This window comes from Lineus longissimus, chromosome 10, assembly GCF_910592395.1.
Source record: "Lineus longissimus chromosome 10, tnLinLong1.2, whole genome shotgun sequence".
NCBI lineage: Eukaryota > Metazoa > Nemertea > Pilidiophora > Heteronemertea > Lineidae > Lineus > Lineus longissimus.
The window spans coordinates 3,372,539-3,392,612 of NC_088317.1; the positions used below are offsets into that span (position 1 = coordinate 3,372,539).

The following is a 20,074-nucleotide window of genomic DNA, read 5'->3' on the forward strand; positions in this document are numbered from 1 at the left end:
ACTTTCTGTACCGGAATTCGCCCCGGAACTGATGACGTTGTGAACAAGTACAACCTGGAGGGTGGAGATTTTTGCATAAATTTTCTTATTTTTCGCCACATTTCCCCTATTTATACGATAGTAAACGAATCGAGACCAATTTATATCTATTCACTTGATAATTTAGTTGTGGTCGAAACAGAAGAGCTGCCAAAATGGTGAGTAAAAGGTTTATAAAAAGGTAAAAACAAAGGTTTTGTGTGGATGCAAATAGCTAATGCAGGCTTGGCTTGACCGAGTGAGTGTGAGTGTGACTGCACTGTTGTAGTACTGTGTACTTATAGTATAGACTCACTGTTAGAAGTCTTTACGGAACGAGTTTATAATCCCCGATCACACCCCAAAAAAAGGTCATCGGTTGACTAACGTCTAACGAAGCACCACTGTTCAATGGATTTATAGTTGAATGCGATCAAACTACGTCATTTCCGATCGGGGATTCTAAAGTTTAGCCGTCTTTACTCTTATGACTTCCCCAATCCTCTATCATATACAAGCCACTTTACGGTAAAATATGCCAGACATTAGTGACTCAAGAGCCGCAAGAGCAAGAGGCATTGGCATAGAAGCCCTTACACCAGGTAGAGGAGGCTGTGAGGGAGCCACTGAAGGCCAAAACAAACAAGCAGCTAACAAAAAACCGCATGGTCGCACACCACATGATCTTTTGTTCGTTGTGCCTATATTTAGGTTTGTTTGGGCCCACAATGACTTCCTCTGCCTGGTGTAAAAAGGTCTATTACCAGCCATGTATATGCATATCAGTCACCGAAGCCAAGGGAAGGGATTGTTTTAACATATTGTTTTGTCATCAACGAGATTGTTTTAACATATTGTTTTGTCATCAACGAGATTGTTTTAACATATTGCTTGCTATTGTTAATTTCAGATGCAGTTCATGCTGTTGTTCAGTCGCCAAGGCAAGCTCCGTCTGCAGAAATGGTACAATGCTCACACGGATAAAGCCAAGAAGAAAGTCACACGTGAACTGATCACCATGATACTGGCTCGCAAACCTAAAATGTGTAGTTTTCTAGAATGGAGAGATCTGAAAATAGTTTACAAAAGGTGAATTTTCTTGACAAGAACTATTTACTTGCATTCATAATCTGGTGAAAAGATTTCATGTTTACAATGTAGACGGTGACATTGGGTGAGGTCAAATATCAAAGTTAACCCTGACACCAAAGTTAACTCTAAGTTAACTCCAGAGATGAAGTTAACCTGAACCCTTAACTCTGACTTCAGGTTAACTCCAAGTCAACTCAGGGTTAACTCAGAGTTAACCCTGGGGTTAAAAAAGTGTTAACTTCTGGGTTTACCCATAGTTAACTTCAAGTTAACCATGAGTTAACTATGGGTTAACTAAAGTCTCGCTGGGAGGTCAAATGCAGGGGTTATCTTGGGGTTACCATAACTATTAGTTAACCCCTGGAGTTAACTTGAGTTAACTTTGATATTTGACCTCACCCAATGAAAATGATGTTGCTAAGTCTGTCAAGTGTCCAGAGCCTGTCGAGGCTAGACGGCAAATTGGAAGAAGGCGTCATTACGTCCTTGGAATGAAAAAAAGGGGTTCCTTGTACCTTGGGACTATGCGAGGGGCTAGCAAACGACTGCAGCCAAGTTGACAGTATCTGGCGATGAACTTATTCTCAGTTGGAGACATGAGGCCAATAACTTCATTGTCTGCCTGCAGACTTTATGATACAATTCTAGTTTTCATTTCGATTTTGCTGTTAACTTAACGTTATTGACTAAGATTACAGCCAACAATTTTCCTCCTATTTTCAGATACGCCAGTTTATATTTTTGCTGTGCAATAGAAGAGGAAGATAATGAGCTATTGACACTAGAAATCATCCATCGATATGTTGAGCTGTTAGATAAGTATTTTGGAAGTGTAAGTCTTTTGTTACTGGAAATCTATTCCCCAATCAGCACAGGTCAATCGATTAGACACTGTATTTGGTTCACAATGGGATGTCTGAGTTTCTTAAATCCTTCACATTATTCTGTATGTAGTATAAACTTACAAAAACGATAAATCTAGATTGGGGTAAATTAGGAGTACATTGTTACTATTTAGTCTTTTGAGGCATCCAAAATCTGTTGTTTCTATCCCAGGTCTCTTAGTGTAGAAGGAGATGTGTTTTATTCTCAATTTTTTTAAGGAAGGCAATGTTTTTGATATTGATGCAAAATCTCTTCTGAATCCTGTCTTTATCTTTCGTAGGTGTGCGAACTAGATATCATCTTCAACTTTGAGAAGGCGTATTTCATGTTAGATGAGTTACTCCTCGGAGGTGAAGTCCAAGAAACGAGTAAGAAGAATGTATTAAAAGCTATAGCTGCCCAGGATCTGTTACAAGAAGTAAGCTCAACTTTTTTCAATCTCGTTTCTCGCATGCAATTCGTGTCCTGTTTTATGTTGTTTTATTGGTTGAGGTGTTATTTTTGTGTCGGGTTAAAATGTCTTCAGCGAATTGTCAAATCTCAGGACACTCAATCAAGGGTCAGGGTTTAAACATAGTAGAATGACCATGAAGGGTTAACTTAGGAGGAGAAGGTCCAATTTAAGGGGCCAAAAGGTGAGAAACTTATTTATTACTTCACAAGTTTGCCCCCTGTACACAAATGCACTAAACAGTGTTCAGGGGTGAACTTTTGAAGTGAATGTTTCCTACCTTTCAAATGCAAATCCTGAATGCAAAATCCCCTGTGTCTCCCTGTGCTGTGACTAATTAAGTAAACAGAGGTTCACGGAACATCAACACAACCAATTCTTTGCCAAGTAGTTCACTTTATACACATGTACATTTATGAATTCCCTGAAGGCATTTCCGCTCTGAAATTGTCCATCTCTTCTCTTCACTCTGCACAAATGCGGTGATTTCCATATGAAGTTCATGATATCTCCATACATAGCCAATAAATTGAGATTGAAATCTAAGAATTCTTTAGCAATTCGAAATGGTTAAAAGGTGTGCGATAGGAATTCAGTATTTTGTATGAAGAATGGAAGGTTTGGACATAGTTCTCGTAGTCTTTAAGAGTAGATTGGAACGAGTTTGTGTTCGCATGCTTGACGACAACACATGCGGGAAAATTCGGTGACATCTTCCTGAAATCAAAACACGAAACTGGTCCACGATGAAGCTTGGGTTCCAAAGGTTGGGATGGGGCTGCGTCTTTCCTTCATCGTATTTCTCTTGAAATGATCATTCCTAATTTGCATGGTGGGGTATAGAGGTGTCAGCGTAGATGGAAGTGGAAGCGCAGTGGAAGGACTGCATTAGGAATGCAGCTTTGCAACGTTTGCGCTCAGCGTTACATTTTTGATGCTCGCGGCCTCTAGCTAACAGCAAACTTGTATCCTGTGATTATCATCATAACAGAACCTAACTTCTAACAATTTAAACTCGAAACTGTAACCAGGCATTTTACAGTGTCAGATATTTTTTTGCTTCGTTATGTTTTGCACTTCAGTGTTTCTAGTTTGGCACCCTATATATTCTGTCACTTTTGTTGTCCATGTTGTAAACCTGATTCATGATTTCATTTGCTGCATTCTGCTTTGGATTAGCTTCTATAAATGGTTTTGCAGTCGACCCCAATAGCCAGCCCCCCCCCCACACACACCCTATTTCTTTTGCTGTCAAGTCAATGCCCTCTATCCTAAACTCTCTCCTCTCCTAAGAATTTTCTCCAGTGCCCCAGGGGCATATCCTGTTATCTGAAAAAGATTGTTGGCTCAACTGATCCACTCCTGCCCAGGTTCTACCTGGCCGTATGATGTCGGTCTAATATCCCCAGATATTTTTTTATAAAATCTAAAAACTTCAGATAATTGTGCTATGTCAGGCAGAAAGGCAAAGATCCTGGACTCTTTGACGAATGTTTACCCCCAAGTTCTCAGAGCGCATGTGGTCCTTTTGGTGTCCGGGCACAGAGCATCGGGAGGCATTTGAAAAGTGAATATCGGTTGATATGTTTTGTGAAAAGGAAGGTTGCACACATTGGTGTCGGTGTAGAATTGTGCATGCACATGTGCGTAGGTGTGTATAAATCAAGAATGGCTGTTGGACTTCAAAAAGGAGCAAACGGAAACTTGGCATTGCTGATAGGTCTGGAGTGTCTTGTATGAATTCATGACTTATGAAAGCTATTTTAAACAATGTTTTTTGACAATTTTATGTGGCATCTTCCAAGGGCATCCTTAGGTGTGCGCATGACTATCAGAAAGATCTCACATACTATCAAAAGTAAGTTTGATAGATTGGTCCAGAAACTACACCTGGGGACGCCGCATGATAGTTGTAATAAGTTGAGAATCCATACAAGACACTCAAATCTATGCAGGAGACTTAAAATGCCACTAAAGGATGAAGTCTGAGACAAGTAGTTTTTGGTTGCTGGTCTCGCTGATTGTGGTTGCTGGTTTGCACAATGCCGAAGTCGTAGTTCATGATATTTTGAAAGATCAGCAGTTGTTGAGAGAGAAGTTTGAGTACATAAACTGCTGAGAAGAAGAGTGGGTGTTTTAAAAATGGGTCCAAGCGAATTTCAGACAGCTGTGATATATGTTAAGCATTTAAATACTTGAAGCTGAAAACATACTGTAAAATTAAAAATCCTTCTTGTGGAATTAGTTTTTAGAAATAGATCCATTGACCCTTGGTAAGTTCAGTCTCTGTCGTGACCTAGCTACTATACACTATGTGCACCAGTCTCCCTATAAAATACGGTGAGCGGTGTAAAAAAAACTTCTTGCACTATCTTTGACTGTATGAGTGAAAAATTCCTTTGGAAGTTCTTAAGGCAGACTTAATTGAAAGGGTTGACCTCAAGAAGATTGATGATGATGTATGTTTAAAAAGCTATTTCTACATAAAAATCATGTTACATTAGTAAAAGGGAGTTTACATGATTCACGCTGTCACATGTCACTTGTTGGTCATCACAAGCATGTGTGTTTACTCCGACTTGAAAACTTGACATGTCTGAGGTTGAAAAGTGACGCGTGTGACGCCTTTGTACCGCGTTCATGTGATGCCTTCATGTCACGAGCGACAAGAGAATATGTTACAAGGTGAATTCTATGTAAGCCCAGCCTTAAAGTTCAACTCTATGTAAGCACCGTCCTTTACCCATCTACTCTATCTATTACTTTAGCCCGGGTTAGACTCTCGCGTCCCGTTTTTGCATGGCAATGATGGTTTATAGTGTGTCCAGGTAAATCTATCCAGTCAGATTTCTCAATGTTCACTGGCAAGATGTCGTTCACCCATCAAAGACTGAGTTGATGAAGAAAATATTTGAAGATTTCATTTTGTCAATATTGTTTATAAATGTATGCCAACTGTACAGCATTTACTCAGGCCCTTGAGGACGTTGGTGTATTCTAATACTCCCCAATACTGAAGGCATGGTAAGTCTGCCAAAAAGGTCTAGCTACTTATGCCATGGTTTTAAAGGTTTGTCAGTTAATTAATTTCTGAAAAATCATCAGTCAGAAGTGGGTGTAATGATATGGATATCGTACAAAAGGAAAATCACTTCTGTTGTGGGTGATTGGGATCACTGGATGTTGTGCCTCCACACACAGATTGGTAAACGTGCTGTTGATAAGATTTTGTAACTTCGTAGCATGATTATTATGTTGTCCCTGCCTGCCAATGCAGCATTGTTTAGACCCGGTCTAATGGAATAGGATCGAGTTGGCCCCTTTAGGTTAAATCTTCGATGAAAAAAGGGTTTTACACCAGGGTCTTAAAGTCACTTTACTGAGGTCCAGGAAGAAGCCAACCCAGCTGTCTCTACACTTGCAGTGGTTTCAGGGTGTTTCTAAAGTAATGATGAGGTCTGTGTAATGTGGTTCTTCAAATTGTACAGGATGAGCTGTGGTCAAAGACTGAGGTACAATCATAGCAGCGGTACAGTTATACTTATAGCCCTCTAGTGTGGAAAACAGATTGGCCTTGTTGATGTTAGAAAGCTTGTTAGCTCATTTTAGCTTGTACTTGTGAGATATTGGGTTGTTCTAATGTCCGTACATGAAATGACCATCTGACATCATGTTATGATGAGCTAACATGCTTTTTAACAACCCACAACGACAAGGGCTAAAACTGTACCAGAGCTATAAACATGATTTGTATTTGTACCATATTACCTTACATGTCTTATGTAGCGTGTATTACTTCTGAGAATTTGATATGACTGATTTCCGAGATTTTTTGTTGCCCCTCTAGCAAAGCGAAACTGATCCGATTGAACCTTTCCAAGGTAAACTCTAAAGATGATTGTGTCCTACTGCTGATGAATGCAAAATCTTGGCTAGATTCTGAATCTAACTATCATGCCTGAGATTTTATAGAAACTGTATCGCACACTTCAGTCAACTTGAGTGTAAAAGATATTTTGTTTGTTTTCAAAATGTTGGTTGTTTTCAAAATACATGAAGATCAGGATAAGACACTTTCCCATCGGAATTCATTTTGAGTGTCTGACAAAAGGAGTAAAAAAGCCCAAAAAATGCTACGGGAGTCCTAAAAAAACCCAACGGAATTCAGCAAAAGATCATCCACAGTTGGGATTTCGCAGGTGCTTATTTGGTTAACGTAATTGCCACCCGCAGGCTGGGGAGCTCAGGTTGGTAAGTCATACTAACCAGCCGAATAGAAAGTGTCTTAAAAGTTGAAAGGGAAAGCAAAAAGAATAAAAAGATAATGATTTGTATACATTATGAAAACAATATCTTTTGCACTCCAAAGTTGGTCATGCATTGTAAAAAACCACGAGATTTGAATGCAGCCTGGGTGTAAACGGTGGTATGCATGGAGATGTGATTGTTGGGTTCTGTCGTGGTCTATCTTTGAGTTTGAAGCCAGGGATAGGAACAAGGCCCAGTTGTAACGTTCGAAACAACCTCTGTCACTAACGTTTTGGCGTTAAGTCTAAGGGCTTAACTGAAGGAAATAAATTAACGCCAGCATTAGTGACATTCACACAACTAACCAGGCCTGTGTCCGAATATTACAGTTTGATGCATGAATGATGGGTTGGAATTCTAACAAAAAAACATGAAAATCTGCTTAGATGTAAAATTTATATTGTGCCGGACATGAATATATGACATAGCTAAAACTATCCACTTCTCTCTATCAAAATTTATCAGTCAGTATAGTGATAATCTGGGCCCTAAAGGTGTTCCACAATGTCTGTCTTGGGAAACAATTTCTCGATTAACTTGGCTCCTAGGGGTCAAACAGCTGAGAATCATTCTTGCACCTCTGCTAAACCCTTAAGTCATTCACCTCAAATCCGACATAGTCTCTCAACAGGCCTACCATTGATATCCATACAACCAAGGGTTGATTTGAGATATCAGTACCTGATACAATTGTTAATATGATAATCTGATAATTTAAAAAAGTCCCCATTTCTTTTGATTGCTCAAGGCTTTTGGCTTGGCATGTAGCGATGACCATTTCCTAATGCCATGTTGATTTCTTACTTGTATCATCCTGTGTGCATATTTATCATCATTTATTTGTGAAAATTTAAGTGTTTGTCAATGTACATAATTCTTAATTTGCCAAATTCAAATAGTTTGGTTACATCTTTTTGCTGATACTTTTGTGTGCTTTTGAAGCTCTCCTTGTCAATTGTTTTATGAAAGTTTGATAAAATAGTCACATTGATCAAGACAAGACTAGATTCTCCAAAATTTTCAATAAAAAAGATTTTTAAAAAGCCAAGAATGAGTAATACTGCCGGCCATCGCTTAATATAGTTAGAGAGTTCCTGTCAGGCAACTCGGATGCATTCATCAGAAAATGCCTATTTATAAATATTTGACAATTTTTGACTAGGAGCCGTCAGATTCAAACTCTTAAATGACTATACATTGTCTGTTGAAAATATTGTTGCAACTGTATCAAGTGACATCATCAGTAAAGAATAATACTGCAGTGTTACTGTTAGAGAATGGAGTAGTTGCCAAGAAATGCTGAGCAGACGACTTTGGGAAAGTTGGTACGAATTGATTTTTGCCATTTTGTGGGTTAATCATTGACGAAAGTCTTTCATAGCAGGGATCACAGTAATAATGCACACTTTAAGCAGTGTCCCTGTCAATAGATTGGACTTGAAAAACCTTGAACCCTGTGTTTTACGAGTCGCTTTTATCTGTACTGGATGCATACTAATTGTGCTTTCTTTTGCTTTGTTTTCTAAGGATGAGGCACTAGAAACTGCTTTGAGAGAATATGGATTAACATAGGTGCGGCTACCAAATTATCATTGGACAGGTTTTGTCAAATTATGTCGAGGTGATCTATTTGAAGCCTCTCTTGTTGTCATTCTCTGCTGGCCCCAGCTCTGGCCCCAGCTGTCTGTTCTGTGCAAACACTAGAACTGGGGAACAACCAAAAACATTACACTGGCATACAGTGTGAAATCACTTCAAATGTTTGCCACATAATTTGACAAAACATTGCACTTTGCAAAACAGCAACCCATCCATGTGTGGCATGGCTTCTGTCTTTGGATGACTTGCCGTCAACCTACGACCACCTCACTTCGCATATGTTGTACATGTTGTCGAGACCTATACCTACACTCCTTGCAACTTTTGATGAAAAAAAACCCCGAGGTACCTTTTCAGAAAATAGCTTGTTGTTTCTACAATGCATTTGGTCAAGATGTACTGCATTTGGCTGCAGTTGGTAGTTTGCATTGATACTGGCTGTCAGTTCTGTTTTTGGAGTCACACAGGGTTGAGTTTTAAGGCCACAGTTGTTCATTGTTTTCAAGCCTGCATTCTGCATGAGCTCATTGCTTATCTTGAAATGCAGCATGATGTACTCTTGTCTGAAAGGCTGATTTTGGGGTGAACCTTGGTATTGCTTGACTTTGATTTTGCCTGATGTGCAACTTCAGCCTGGGGATGGGGACAGGAGTCAATCTTGCAGTTTCCAAATTGTGTGACCCAAGACTCTAAGTATTCAGATCATTCTTTGAAATGTCTACTTCGTACGTCTGATCCATGGTAGTATAATCTCATACATCTCTCAACTTCTCCATACTAGTCTGGGAAATGTCAAAATATGGAAACCGTTTCCAAATATTTTGCCTTTCCTTGACAGATATATGTTTGTGCCATTCATCCTTAGAGAATCCACTGAGTTGTGTAAAGTGTCATTTATTTCACTCAGCTTTTAACAATGTTGTTTATTCATTCGGAGTTAAACTTGTTTGACCTACACTTCTGTCCATTTGTAACATTGCATGCCAAATGCAGCATTTGCTGGTGTATTCCACCAGACATATTGCACTTGTGACGTCTGGAATGGTGCATTCCACCAGACGTTGCAAGCAACACAGACTCTGTTGGTCCCACCTCAATCTGTCAACCTTCCTTGCGTCCATCTGTTATTAGGTTGGAAACAATTTACATGTGTCAAGTTGTGTGTGGTGTGGCCAACCCTGGTTGACAAATGGACAGAACAGTGAGGGATTAATAAACCTTAGGTTTATCAATTTTCAACCTGCCCGCATTACGGGTAATTTGCTATTAGTCAGTATAAGTAAACTCCTCAGCCTAATTCCTGCAGTCGATTACTTCATAATACTTCTCGCAGTGCAATCAATACGCCTTATTTCACGCGGTCCATTTCATCCGATGTCTTTATGTATGTTTCCATTCCAAAGGTTTGTACTTGAATTGAATGCCACTTCTGTTGTGGAGATCCTTTAGCATGAAATCTTGCACACTTGGCCTGTTCAATTGCTAGTGTGGCGTTTCTCTCAGGTGAAAGTGCATGCAAACGTTTTCAGCGGTTCTCTCCTGGAAACTGCTGATGTTATTAATTGATATCATTAATTTCAATTTCCCTCTCTTTTTTGTGTGAAATTAGAATGTTGTAGCAGTTTTAATAGGTTAAGTTTTATCATTATTATGAATTTAAGTTTCCCTGCACACATTCGTTTATTTTACGTGTAGTCCTCACCAGAACTTCTGTCGCACATTTGTAACAGCCTCTGTTTAATACCTTTTATGTCATTGAAATGTTCAAAATTGGTCAAGTGAAATTTCCAATATTTTCAAGAAGCCAAGCATAAAGTAGAACACACAATAGAGAGGGTGTCCTTAATAGGGAGGTGACTGCTAAGAGAGGTTCGACTATAGTTGCTTCTCAATTATTCTCAAACTGGTCGCCATTTAAAGACTCCAGTCGCTAAGAAAAGGAGGCCGAGTATAGTTAGCCTGACATTCTCTCCTTGAGCACTGCAGGTAGAGGTTCTCATAAGTGCATCAGCCTGTGCATTATGGTATTATGCATAAGTGTGAGCTCCTTGGGTAAGTCATGTGTTGGCCACTGGCACAACACCTTGCCTTTAGGCTGCCTGTCCGTTGCTGAAGCTTACATGTATAACATATCTAACCGAATAACTGCAGACTTATCCATGGTCTCTTTTCGCCACAGACCAGTTACTTTCTGCAAGTCTGGTCCGTCGTTAGTCATAATCTGTATAACTTATTGTTGTCTTTGTTTCATTTGCTGCCACTAGGAGGAGACACCACAAGGTTTCTTTGAAGATCATGGTCTTGGTTGATTGGTTGACTGCATGAGGCATGCACGTGTGTGCGCAAGCTATGATGAGATCTCCGTTTTTCCTGTCTTCGTTATATCCATAGATTGTCTGTCTTTCCAGTTATTTAAAGAAAAGTTGAAGTCAAGTTGAGAATTGGTTATTAAAGGAGGACCAGTATTAGTTATTCCCTCCTAATGTAGTTATGGAGTCCCGGTATTGCATGTGTATTGTGATTGAGATTTATAAAAAACTTACAAACAGTCACTTTCGATTCCGTTCATGTACATGTTTGTTGCATCAACATGTACCCTGGAGCTTCGTAATGATGATCAGCGGTAAATTATGCTTCTCCTCCTTTAAGAACCTGTAACTGATCTTTCGTGAGGAATACTGTAACTTGGTTTAAAACTACCAAACGTCAGGTAGTGGTTCATGTCTTAAACATATGTGACTCGCTCTACCAAAACTAAGCGCTTGTTGCATCTGAACTTGACAGGTTGATACGGACTTGTTGTTCATTTCCCTATTGTAGACCTTTTGTGAAATGTGACCAAATCAGTTTGTAATAGATTTCACAAAAGGTCTACAATAGGGAAATGAACAACAAGTCCGTATCAACCTGTCAAGTTCAGATGCGACAAGCGCCTATTGGTAGAGCGAGTCACATATCTTGGCCTACCACTAGTGCCACAGACAACTGTAGAGGAGATTCTGAGGAGATTCTGCATCACAAGTGTTTTATCACGTGGTAGGCCAGTGTTCCTTTAAAGATTCACCTCTACTTTCCTCTGTGTTCATGATTTGATGTGCTCTTTGATTAATAATGTGCTGTAAGTTATCCCTTTTGCTGTAGGTGACGTGCACAGCACTCAAGGAACATAGTTTCATCCTAATTGTATAGATGGTAACAATTTTAAGTAGTTTTGACGGTTCAAATTAAAATACGCTTTATTGTTCAGTATTGGTATCCACTGTCAGCACAAGATGGCCGCCCCAGCAAAAGGGTTAACGTAAGATACTGACGCATGAAGTCGCAAAGAACGCTGTCTTTCCTGTCAATTTTTGTCAAAAGGTTTTATTACAATATCATTTTCTCCACATTCAGTGAAATCACCGCAAATTTGAAACTAAAGACGTAAGTGCTGTCACCTATATTTGAATGAATTAATCATTATTTTGCCAATTTGAAAAATTGACCTGTTCTGCATGGGTTGTCTATTGTGTGTGTGAGTCGGATATTTTAACTTGCTAGCAAGCGCTTCTTTGACACTGCATTGTGCCTTTACTGACAGTCACAGCGAATGAGAATTTGTTAGGAATTCAGTGCATTCATACGGTGATCCATCATTTCGATGTGATATAACTCGGAAATCCCTTCTTGGTGCGCCTTTGCAGATAAAAATACTAAGGCCCAAATTCATAAAGGGCGTTTAAGGGTTAGACATGTACAACTTCTCTCTAATCAATTTCAGGGCCTATTCATATTCTCTGAAGATTTGCATGAAGGGCCAGAATCTGTCTATTCAGTAGTTAAACGCTGTTTTAAGCTAAACGCCCTTTATGAATTTGGCCCTAATTGTAACCAAAATTATACTGACCAGAAATATTGCTGACCACACTCTATTGCAATCTGAGCAGCTGCCAAGCGCAGTGGTGGATTCCCCCCCAATCCATCTATGGCTGACCATAGGCATCACCATTTTGGCCAGGACTAATAGAATTCCTTCAAAATCAAATGAAGGCCCATTCAAAACCTTAGAGACTGTTCCCAAAGAACTGACTCCCACCCTTGATATTGATATTCACTTCATTTTGAACGAGTAATAATTGCTTTAGGATGTCAAGTTCTACCCTGTCTATGGTCAAGCCTAGAAAGTCTTGTGATGGCAAGTGTGTTAATAGGCAGGATCATTTTGTGAAATTGTATTTGCTGTTTGATAGGCATATTAGTAGGCCTTCTCACGAATATAATGTATTGGCAATTTTTCCATGACACTAAATACAGCTAGTCAATACTAAAGTGCTATTAAAAGAAAGAGTGTTGCATGTAACACTTTACATTCTCAATCCATCTTTATGACTCTGCCTTGCCTAGCTGTTTGACAGAAAATCCTGAATAATGATTACGATATCTTTTTCCAAGATTTATGATATTATAATCCAAATACCAAAGTACTGGTGTAGTAGAGTTTTGTTCTGGTCGAATCCTACCTTCTTTTCTTTTTTCATGAGCTTTTTCGAATCTCGAAATTTCGACACTTGTGATACTATGTTCATCTGCAGCTGATCAACTCGATCTACTTTTTGAATCTGAACATTACGGTAAACAGAGAAATATTAGCGTGCCATATATTTTCGCGATTACAGATAATTGCAAAAATATATGTCCGTGAAAAAGAAGATCTGATTGAATTAACTGTTACAGTCGGGAAAGCAATGTTTGGCATTCCTGTGAGCGAAATCTCAGATCATTCCATGTCAATTATTATTGAAAGAATCTCATAATGTGTACTCCTGAACTAGTAGGCCCATCAACTTTTAGAAGGCCTTCATGTAGAACATTGGAGCCTTTGCTCCTCGGTTTTAGCAATACTCCAATGGCCTACAAGGTCCAAATGATATTGTTACAAAATGATAATATGGGTTTGTAATTTAGTTGCCATGTGAGATGTTGAAACTTTTTTGTTTGTAATGATGTGTATATTTCTGGATGAATGCTATTTAAAGCTTGTAGCATGGAATAAGACATTTATAACAATAAAAATGGGAATCTCTTACGAAATGTTTTGTTGAATGTATGATTTGTTTATGTTCCGTTGTCTCCCTGCCTGCTCTGTGCCCCGGCTGAAATGTTCACCTCAACAAAAATGATTTTGAATATCCTGTCACTGGGGCTGATCCAGGTGTCTTGAGAGAGGATGGGTGCCTCTAAGCTCCTCCTCCGGGTCCACCTCTGTGCCTTGACTGTATTGTGTGAGGACTGATCTCCAAGGAAACTTTCCAAGATTGAGAACTAAACAAACCAAGAACGACTTACTTTCTCTCCCAATTACGCCCCGGAGAATCTGCTCTCCAGATTACCGAGGATCTTATCTTAATCTTGGGTATCCAAGGCAGGCTTTCTAACTTACCAAGCAGCCTGCCCTGGATAGTGCTGTTTGAGCCCTGGGACACACAGGAACAACAACCAAAATGTGCTCAAACAACAAAGTTCTTTGTACTTCACTGAATAACTTTTCTATTCCACCACAGGCCAGCTTGGCAAGTTGGAAGACTTGCCTGATTCCCCACAATCTCATTTAATCTGGGAATTTATTTTCCGGAATGAATTATCTTTTGATGAAATTGACATCTATTATCCTAATTCCCTCCTCATCCCGGCTGACATCCGTATACCATCTCCAAGGCTTGCTGCTAACTTCCTTTCTAAAACGCACTAATACTGATAATTCCAAACTTTTGTACATAATACTAACTAACATGATAAATGCATTTGAATTTTTATAAAACGAGTTCCATTGTAGAGTGGAGAACATGTTTAGACATGATTTCCACCAAAATTGAAAAAGGAGGCAGCTCAGAAGCAAGAAAGTGGTCAAGGATGTGAAGACCATCAAACTTTTCAAATAGGCCCACTCTATTCGGCTTTATTTCACATCAGCTTGTCAGGAATGAAGAAAGCTTCATGATCTTGTTGTCCTAATTGCAGGATGAAGGCTTTAGCCCATATGTCACTACTGCATATGGATGGTAATGGTACACCTGCATGGAAGGTTTGTCGGATTTCTAAATCCCAAAATATCTGCAGACTCCTCCCGAATTCTCTCTCCTTAAAGATCCCCTGAGCTTGATCAAGGGATGCTGCATCTTATTTCCAAAAACCAGGCTTGAATGACCCCTTTAGCATTAAAAATGATTCTGTAAAATTTACCCGCTTTTATGTGTTATTCCACTTCCCCTGCAGTGTTTGCCCTTTAAGAATTGATCTCGAAATAAGTTGAAGCCTTAAACTTTAAAGGCCTACTGTGTCATTCAAAAATTTGAAAATCAATAAAGAAAATAAATATTGAATTATGTTAATTTCAACTATGCCGACAACAGTTTTAAGGCTTCAACCGATTATGAGATGCTCCTTTACCAATGGCGAGATTCTTCACCAAATTTTTTTAAAACCTGGTGTGTGGGTAACTATTTGATATCATTGGGAGATGGTTAAAACAGTCCAGTAGCACTTTCCTGCAGCTTTCTTCATTCCTGTTACAGCTGTCTGTCTAGCCCATAGGTCATGTAGGTGAGCCCCTGGATTCCCTTTCCCTTATGCAGTGGTTGATGTTAACCTTGTACACCCCTTGTTTGGTGTTGCAACTAGTTAAGCTTTGAATACGTGTCGAATTCTGAGTGAGCAGTCTTTTCTACCCATCGACATTCTGTCGACCTCGTAGTGTCGAATACTTTGTCATCATCATTGCTAAAGGAAAATGTATACATACAATGGGTGATATGAATAAAGACTAGCAAATGCTTTTATCTAAAACTTTATGTACATTTACACTAGGCCTTTCTGTACAGAATTGAAGTAAAAGCATTTGCTAGTCTTTATTCATATCGCCCAATGTATAACAGTGAAAAATTTGTGAAAAATGTGGTGAGCTTCTTATGACTTCATTTCAAGCCCTCCATGAATGAGTGTTGAATCCTGGTCAGAGATAAAAATGCCATGTGTCGACAAAGTGTGATAGCGCGACCAGGTTGACGTTGGCGACTGCATCATTCCTGGCGACGACATCTATTAAAAGCATATTAACAATGTGACTCCAAATTGATGTTTATAAAATCCCTGCACAGAAAACCTCACTTTGGACAATGTCACATTGTAAGTCCTGATTCTGCAGAACTGTTTTCTACTTTCTGCTACTATCCGCATCTGAAAGTGCTCGGCTTAATCTGTTATGAAACACGTTTTATTTTGTTCATTTCCTTCTGCTTCTCCAGGAAGATGATGAACCGAAGAGCATACTTGAAGAGATAGGATTGATTGGATAGCTCGGGTCATGTGACAAATTGCTGTATTCTGACTGGACCAATGTAAACCATCGGTTGCATTCTGATTGGCCCAATGAGGATCATGTGACCATCGTATGTCTTCCTGTGTCGTGAAGGTCAGGTGACCATCTTTCACAAGTGCCTAAACATGTAAAATGTAGATCGTGTGGCCATCAAAATATATGTAACTGCTGATTTCTTTTTATGAAAGGATCCCAAGCACAAAGCGAACTGGACAATCTGATATTAGTTAAAGGTACATCACAAAGCGAGCTCAGCAATCTTATATTAGTTAAAGGTACATCACAAAGCGAGCTCAGCAATCTTATATTAGTTAAAGGTACATCACAAAGCGAGCTCAGCAATCTTATATTAGTTAAAGGTACAGCACAAAGCGAGCTGGACAATCTGATATTAGTTAAAGGTACATCACAAAGCGAGCTCAGCAATCTTATATTAGTTAAAGGTACAGCACAAAGCGAGCTGGACAATCTGATATTAGTTAAAGGTACATCACAAAGCGAGCTCAGCAATCTTATATTAGTTAAAGGTACATCACAAAGCGAGCTCGGCAAACTGATATTAGTCAAAGGTACATCACAAAGCGAGCTCAGCAAACTGATATTAGTCAAAGGTACATCACAAAGCGAGCTCGGCAAACTGATATTAGTCAAAGGTACATCACAAAGCGAGCTCAGCAACCTGCTATAAGTTAAGGGTACATCCCAAAGCAAGCTCAACAAACTGCTATAAGTTAAAACAGGTGAAATCACTTTCTACAGCTGTTACTAAATGAAAAATTTGAAAGGGTGTTGACACGAAAATATAGTGCCCTGCTTAAATAAAGGGGTGTACAGTTAATAGGCCTACCTAGTTAATAATCAAAATATTGTTAGAAACTCCATGTGAGTATGATGTGTAATCAATCATACAAGTTCACTTCTATTTTTCTATGCATCATAATGTAACAAACTCTGTATAATTAATTCAATAAAAAGATATGAAAAGTATAACTATTTCATCTTTCTCTATTCCTATGTGCATTACCGGCGCAAATAGTTTTGAAATATGTTTAAGACCCAGAGACGATGATGCTCTTTGTGACCAAAACCTGGTGACCACTCATACTCCTCTCTATATGTCAATGACTGGGGCACAACCTGGTTGGAGGGTCTCAATACAAAGCCAAAGACAATGCTTATGTACACACACAACCCTGATTGTGTGTCTCTATATATATGACAAAGGGGCAACCCAGGGACAATGGGCGATATGAATAAAGACAAGTAAATGCTTTTACTACAATTTTGTACAGAAAGGCCAAGTGTGAATGTACATGGAGTTTTAGATAAAAGCATTTACTGGTCTTTATTCATATCACCCAATGTCTGATTACGTCCACAGCAGTGCATTGACACCCAATGTCTGATTACGTCCACAGCAGTGCATTGACAAAGTCTAAATACATGTAATGAACATGCACATCCACAAGCCTATGGCGATGTCTGATTACATCCAAATCCAAGAGACAATGTCTTATAATACTTCTAAAACATAGAATCAATGTCTGAAGACATTCACAGCACAGGGACAATCTCGCAAGATGGCCACAACCAGGCAACATTGTCCAAAGACGTCCACAACCCAGAGAGAATGTCTGAAGACACCCACAAGCCCAGGACAAATCTAAATGTGGCCAGAACCAAGGGAGACAGTCACAACCTGTCAAGAAACAAGTAAAAACGTCTATAAACACTGTGCAACAAGGGACACTGTCAAAATGTGCATGTACACATGCCAAAAACCTATCCAAAAAGACAATCGACCCAGGAAGATCAGGTAGTCACAGCCTGTTCAAAAGCTAGGAGCAACTAGTCTTCATAAACTAGGAGTTGCGTCTTGATACACAAGGAACCCGGGTCGTATCTGAGCACCTTTTCAACCCGGTGTAATGTTTTTGAGTGTTTTTGTTTTTGAGTGTTTCCCCTCATTGTTTGGGAACGCTCAAAAATAGATTGACAAGTTTTTCTGTGTATCCCCCCTATTGAAAAGTCGTGGTCTCTCTAGCTGCCTATTGTTTGGAAACACTGACACATGGGAAACAACCACAGATGTTACACCGGCAGCAACGTCACAAGACGTCCATATCCAACCTACAATGTCTAGAGATGCCCATAACCCATAGACAGAGTCACAATCCCTCCAGAACTAAGAAACTGTGTCTCTATATACACTAAGCAACCAGGGACACTTCACACGCCAAATTACCCAGCAAACAAAGACATTCAAGCCAGGGGGATGTCTGAATACGTCCGTGTCGCAGGGACAAAGTAGTAAGTCAACACAAGCTCAGGAGCCTTAGTCACAATCTGTTGAGCAATCAGGAACAGTGTCCTGATACACAAGGAACCCGGGACGATGTCTTTACATATCTGACCACCTTTTAAACCCGGTGGAGACGTTTGAAATGTCCGCGGAACAAAGGATTGGCCTCCATAGAACCATATACCATAACCCTTCAGAATCTGGTAGGGCCATACACGTCCCCTGTCTTTCACAACCTGTGGCTGATGTAGCAGAAGGGATAGACCATAGTCTTAAAAAACACTTCTGGCTGGTGTCACAGGAGCAAGGTCCCCTGTCTTTCACAACCTGCGGCGGTGTAGCAGGAGGAATAGTCCCATGTCTCTGACAACTTGCGGCTGATATAGCAAAAGTCTTCAACAACCTGTCGCCAATATAACAAGAGGATAGTCACTTGTCTTATACAACCTGCGACTGGTGTAGCAAGAGGAAAGTCCCCTATCTTTCACAATCTGCGTCAGGTTCAGCAGGAAGAATACTCTATCTCGTGTCTTTCCCAACCTGTGGCTGGTGAAGCCGGGAAAAAAGTCCCCTGTCTTTTACAACTTGCGACAGGATGATGATTAGTCCCCTGTCTTTCACAACATGCAGCTGTTGTAGCAAGAATACTAGTACTAGCTGGTGTAGCAGGAGGAAGTCCCCTGATAGGACCTACGCCTGGTGTAGGAAGAATAGTATCCTGTCTTTCACAACCTGCGGCTGGTGTAATAGGAGGAATAGTCTCCTGTCTTTCACAACCTGCGGCTGGTGTAGCAGAAGGAATAGTCCCCTGGCTTTCACGACTTGCGGCTGGAGTAGAGCGAGGAATCGTCTCCTGCATGTTTTTGACAACATGCTGATGGTGTAGCAGGACTGGTGGCCTGTTTTTTAACTACCGTGGCTGTTGAGGCAGGAATTGTCCCTGTCTCAGGCTTTTACAACAGGCGGCTGGTGTGGGTGGAGAGATTTTACCCTGTCTTTCAAAACCGGCGGCTGGTGTAGCCGTGTCTTTTAGGATATGCGGCTGGTGTAGCAGCAGACCTAGTACACTGTCTTTCACAACGTGTGGCTGGTATAGATGGAGGACTAGTATCCTGTCTTTTACAATTTGCGGCTGGTGTAGCATGAGGAATAGTCCCCTGGGTTTCACAACAAGCGGCTGGTGTAGCAAGCGGACTTGTCTCCTGCCTTTTCCAACCTGAGGCAGGAGTAGCAGGAGGACTAGTCCCCTGTCTTTCACAACCTGTAGCTGGTGTAACTGAAGGAATCGTCTCCTGACTCTCACAACTGGCGACTGGTCTAGCAGGAGGAATAGTACCCTGTCGTCACAATTTGTGGTTAGTGTAACGGGATGAATATACCCAGCCTGTTGCTGGTGTAGCCGGAGGACTAGTCCCCTGTCTCTAAATACTTGCAGCTGGTGTAGCAGGAGAAATAGTATCCTGTCTTTCACAGCGTGTGGCTGGTGTAGAAGAAGGAATAGTACCCTGTCTTTCACAACCTGAGGCTGGTGTAATAGGATGACTAGTACCCTTGCTTTCACCACAGGTGGATGGTGTAGCAGGAGTAGTAGTACCCTGTCTTTCATAGCTTGTGGCTGGTGTAGCAGGAGAACTAGTCTCCTGTCTTTCACGACAAGCGGCTGGTGTAGCAGGAAGAACAGCCCTCTGTGTTTCACAACTTGCAGCTGGTGTAGCAGGAGGACTAGTCTCCTGTCTTTCACGACAAGCGGTTGGTGTAGCAGGAGGACTAGTCTCCTGTCTTTCACGACAAGCGGCTGATGTAGCAGGAGGAATAGCCCCTGTCTTTCACAACTTGCAGCTGGTGTAGTAGAAGGACTAGCCCCCTGTCTTTCACAAGCGGCGGCAAGTTTAGCAGGAGGAATAGTACACTGTATTTCACAACTTGCGTCTAGTGTAGCAATAGGAATAGTACCCTATCCTTCGGAACAGGCGGCTGGTGTAGCAGGAGGAGTAGTCTTCTGTCTTTCACAACTTGCGGCTTGTGTACCAGGAGGACTGGCCCCCTTATTTTCACAGCCGGCGGC

The 20,074-nt window shown here is 40.4% G+C and overlaps 1 protein-coding gene across 8 annotated transcripts; it reads left to right on the forward strand.

The window, feature by feature from the left end:
• Positions 1-27: 27 nt before the first annotated feature.
• LOC135495187 (AP-1 complex subunit sigma-2) lies at positions 28-16,675 on the forward strand. Of its 8 annotated transcripts, none has more exons than XM_064783668.1 (6): positions 28-197; positions 929-1,107; positions 1,834-1,942; positions 2,276-2,413; positions 6,294-6,327; positions 10,618-11,166. In XM_064783668.1, exons 1-6 carry the CDS (start codon positions 195-197, stop codon positions 10,641-10,643), a joined length of 489 nt encoding a protein of 162 aa, XP_064639738.1. In that variant the 5' UTR covers positions 28-194; the 3' UTR covers positions 10,644-11,166. The 8 variants fall into 8 exon arrangements, with proteins under 8 accessions (XP_064639738.1, XP_064639743.1, XP_064639742.1 ...); XM_064783673.1 differs by lacking the exon at positions 10,618-11,166 and adding an exon at positions 8,282-8,301; XM_064783675.1 differs by lacking the exons at positions 6,294-6,327; positions 10,618-11,166 and adding exons at positions 11,747-11,776; positions 15,634-16,675 and having other exon boundaries at positions 29-197.
• The last annotated feature ends 3,399 nt before the right edge of the window (positions 16,676-20,074 follow it).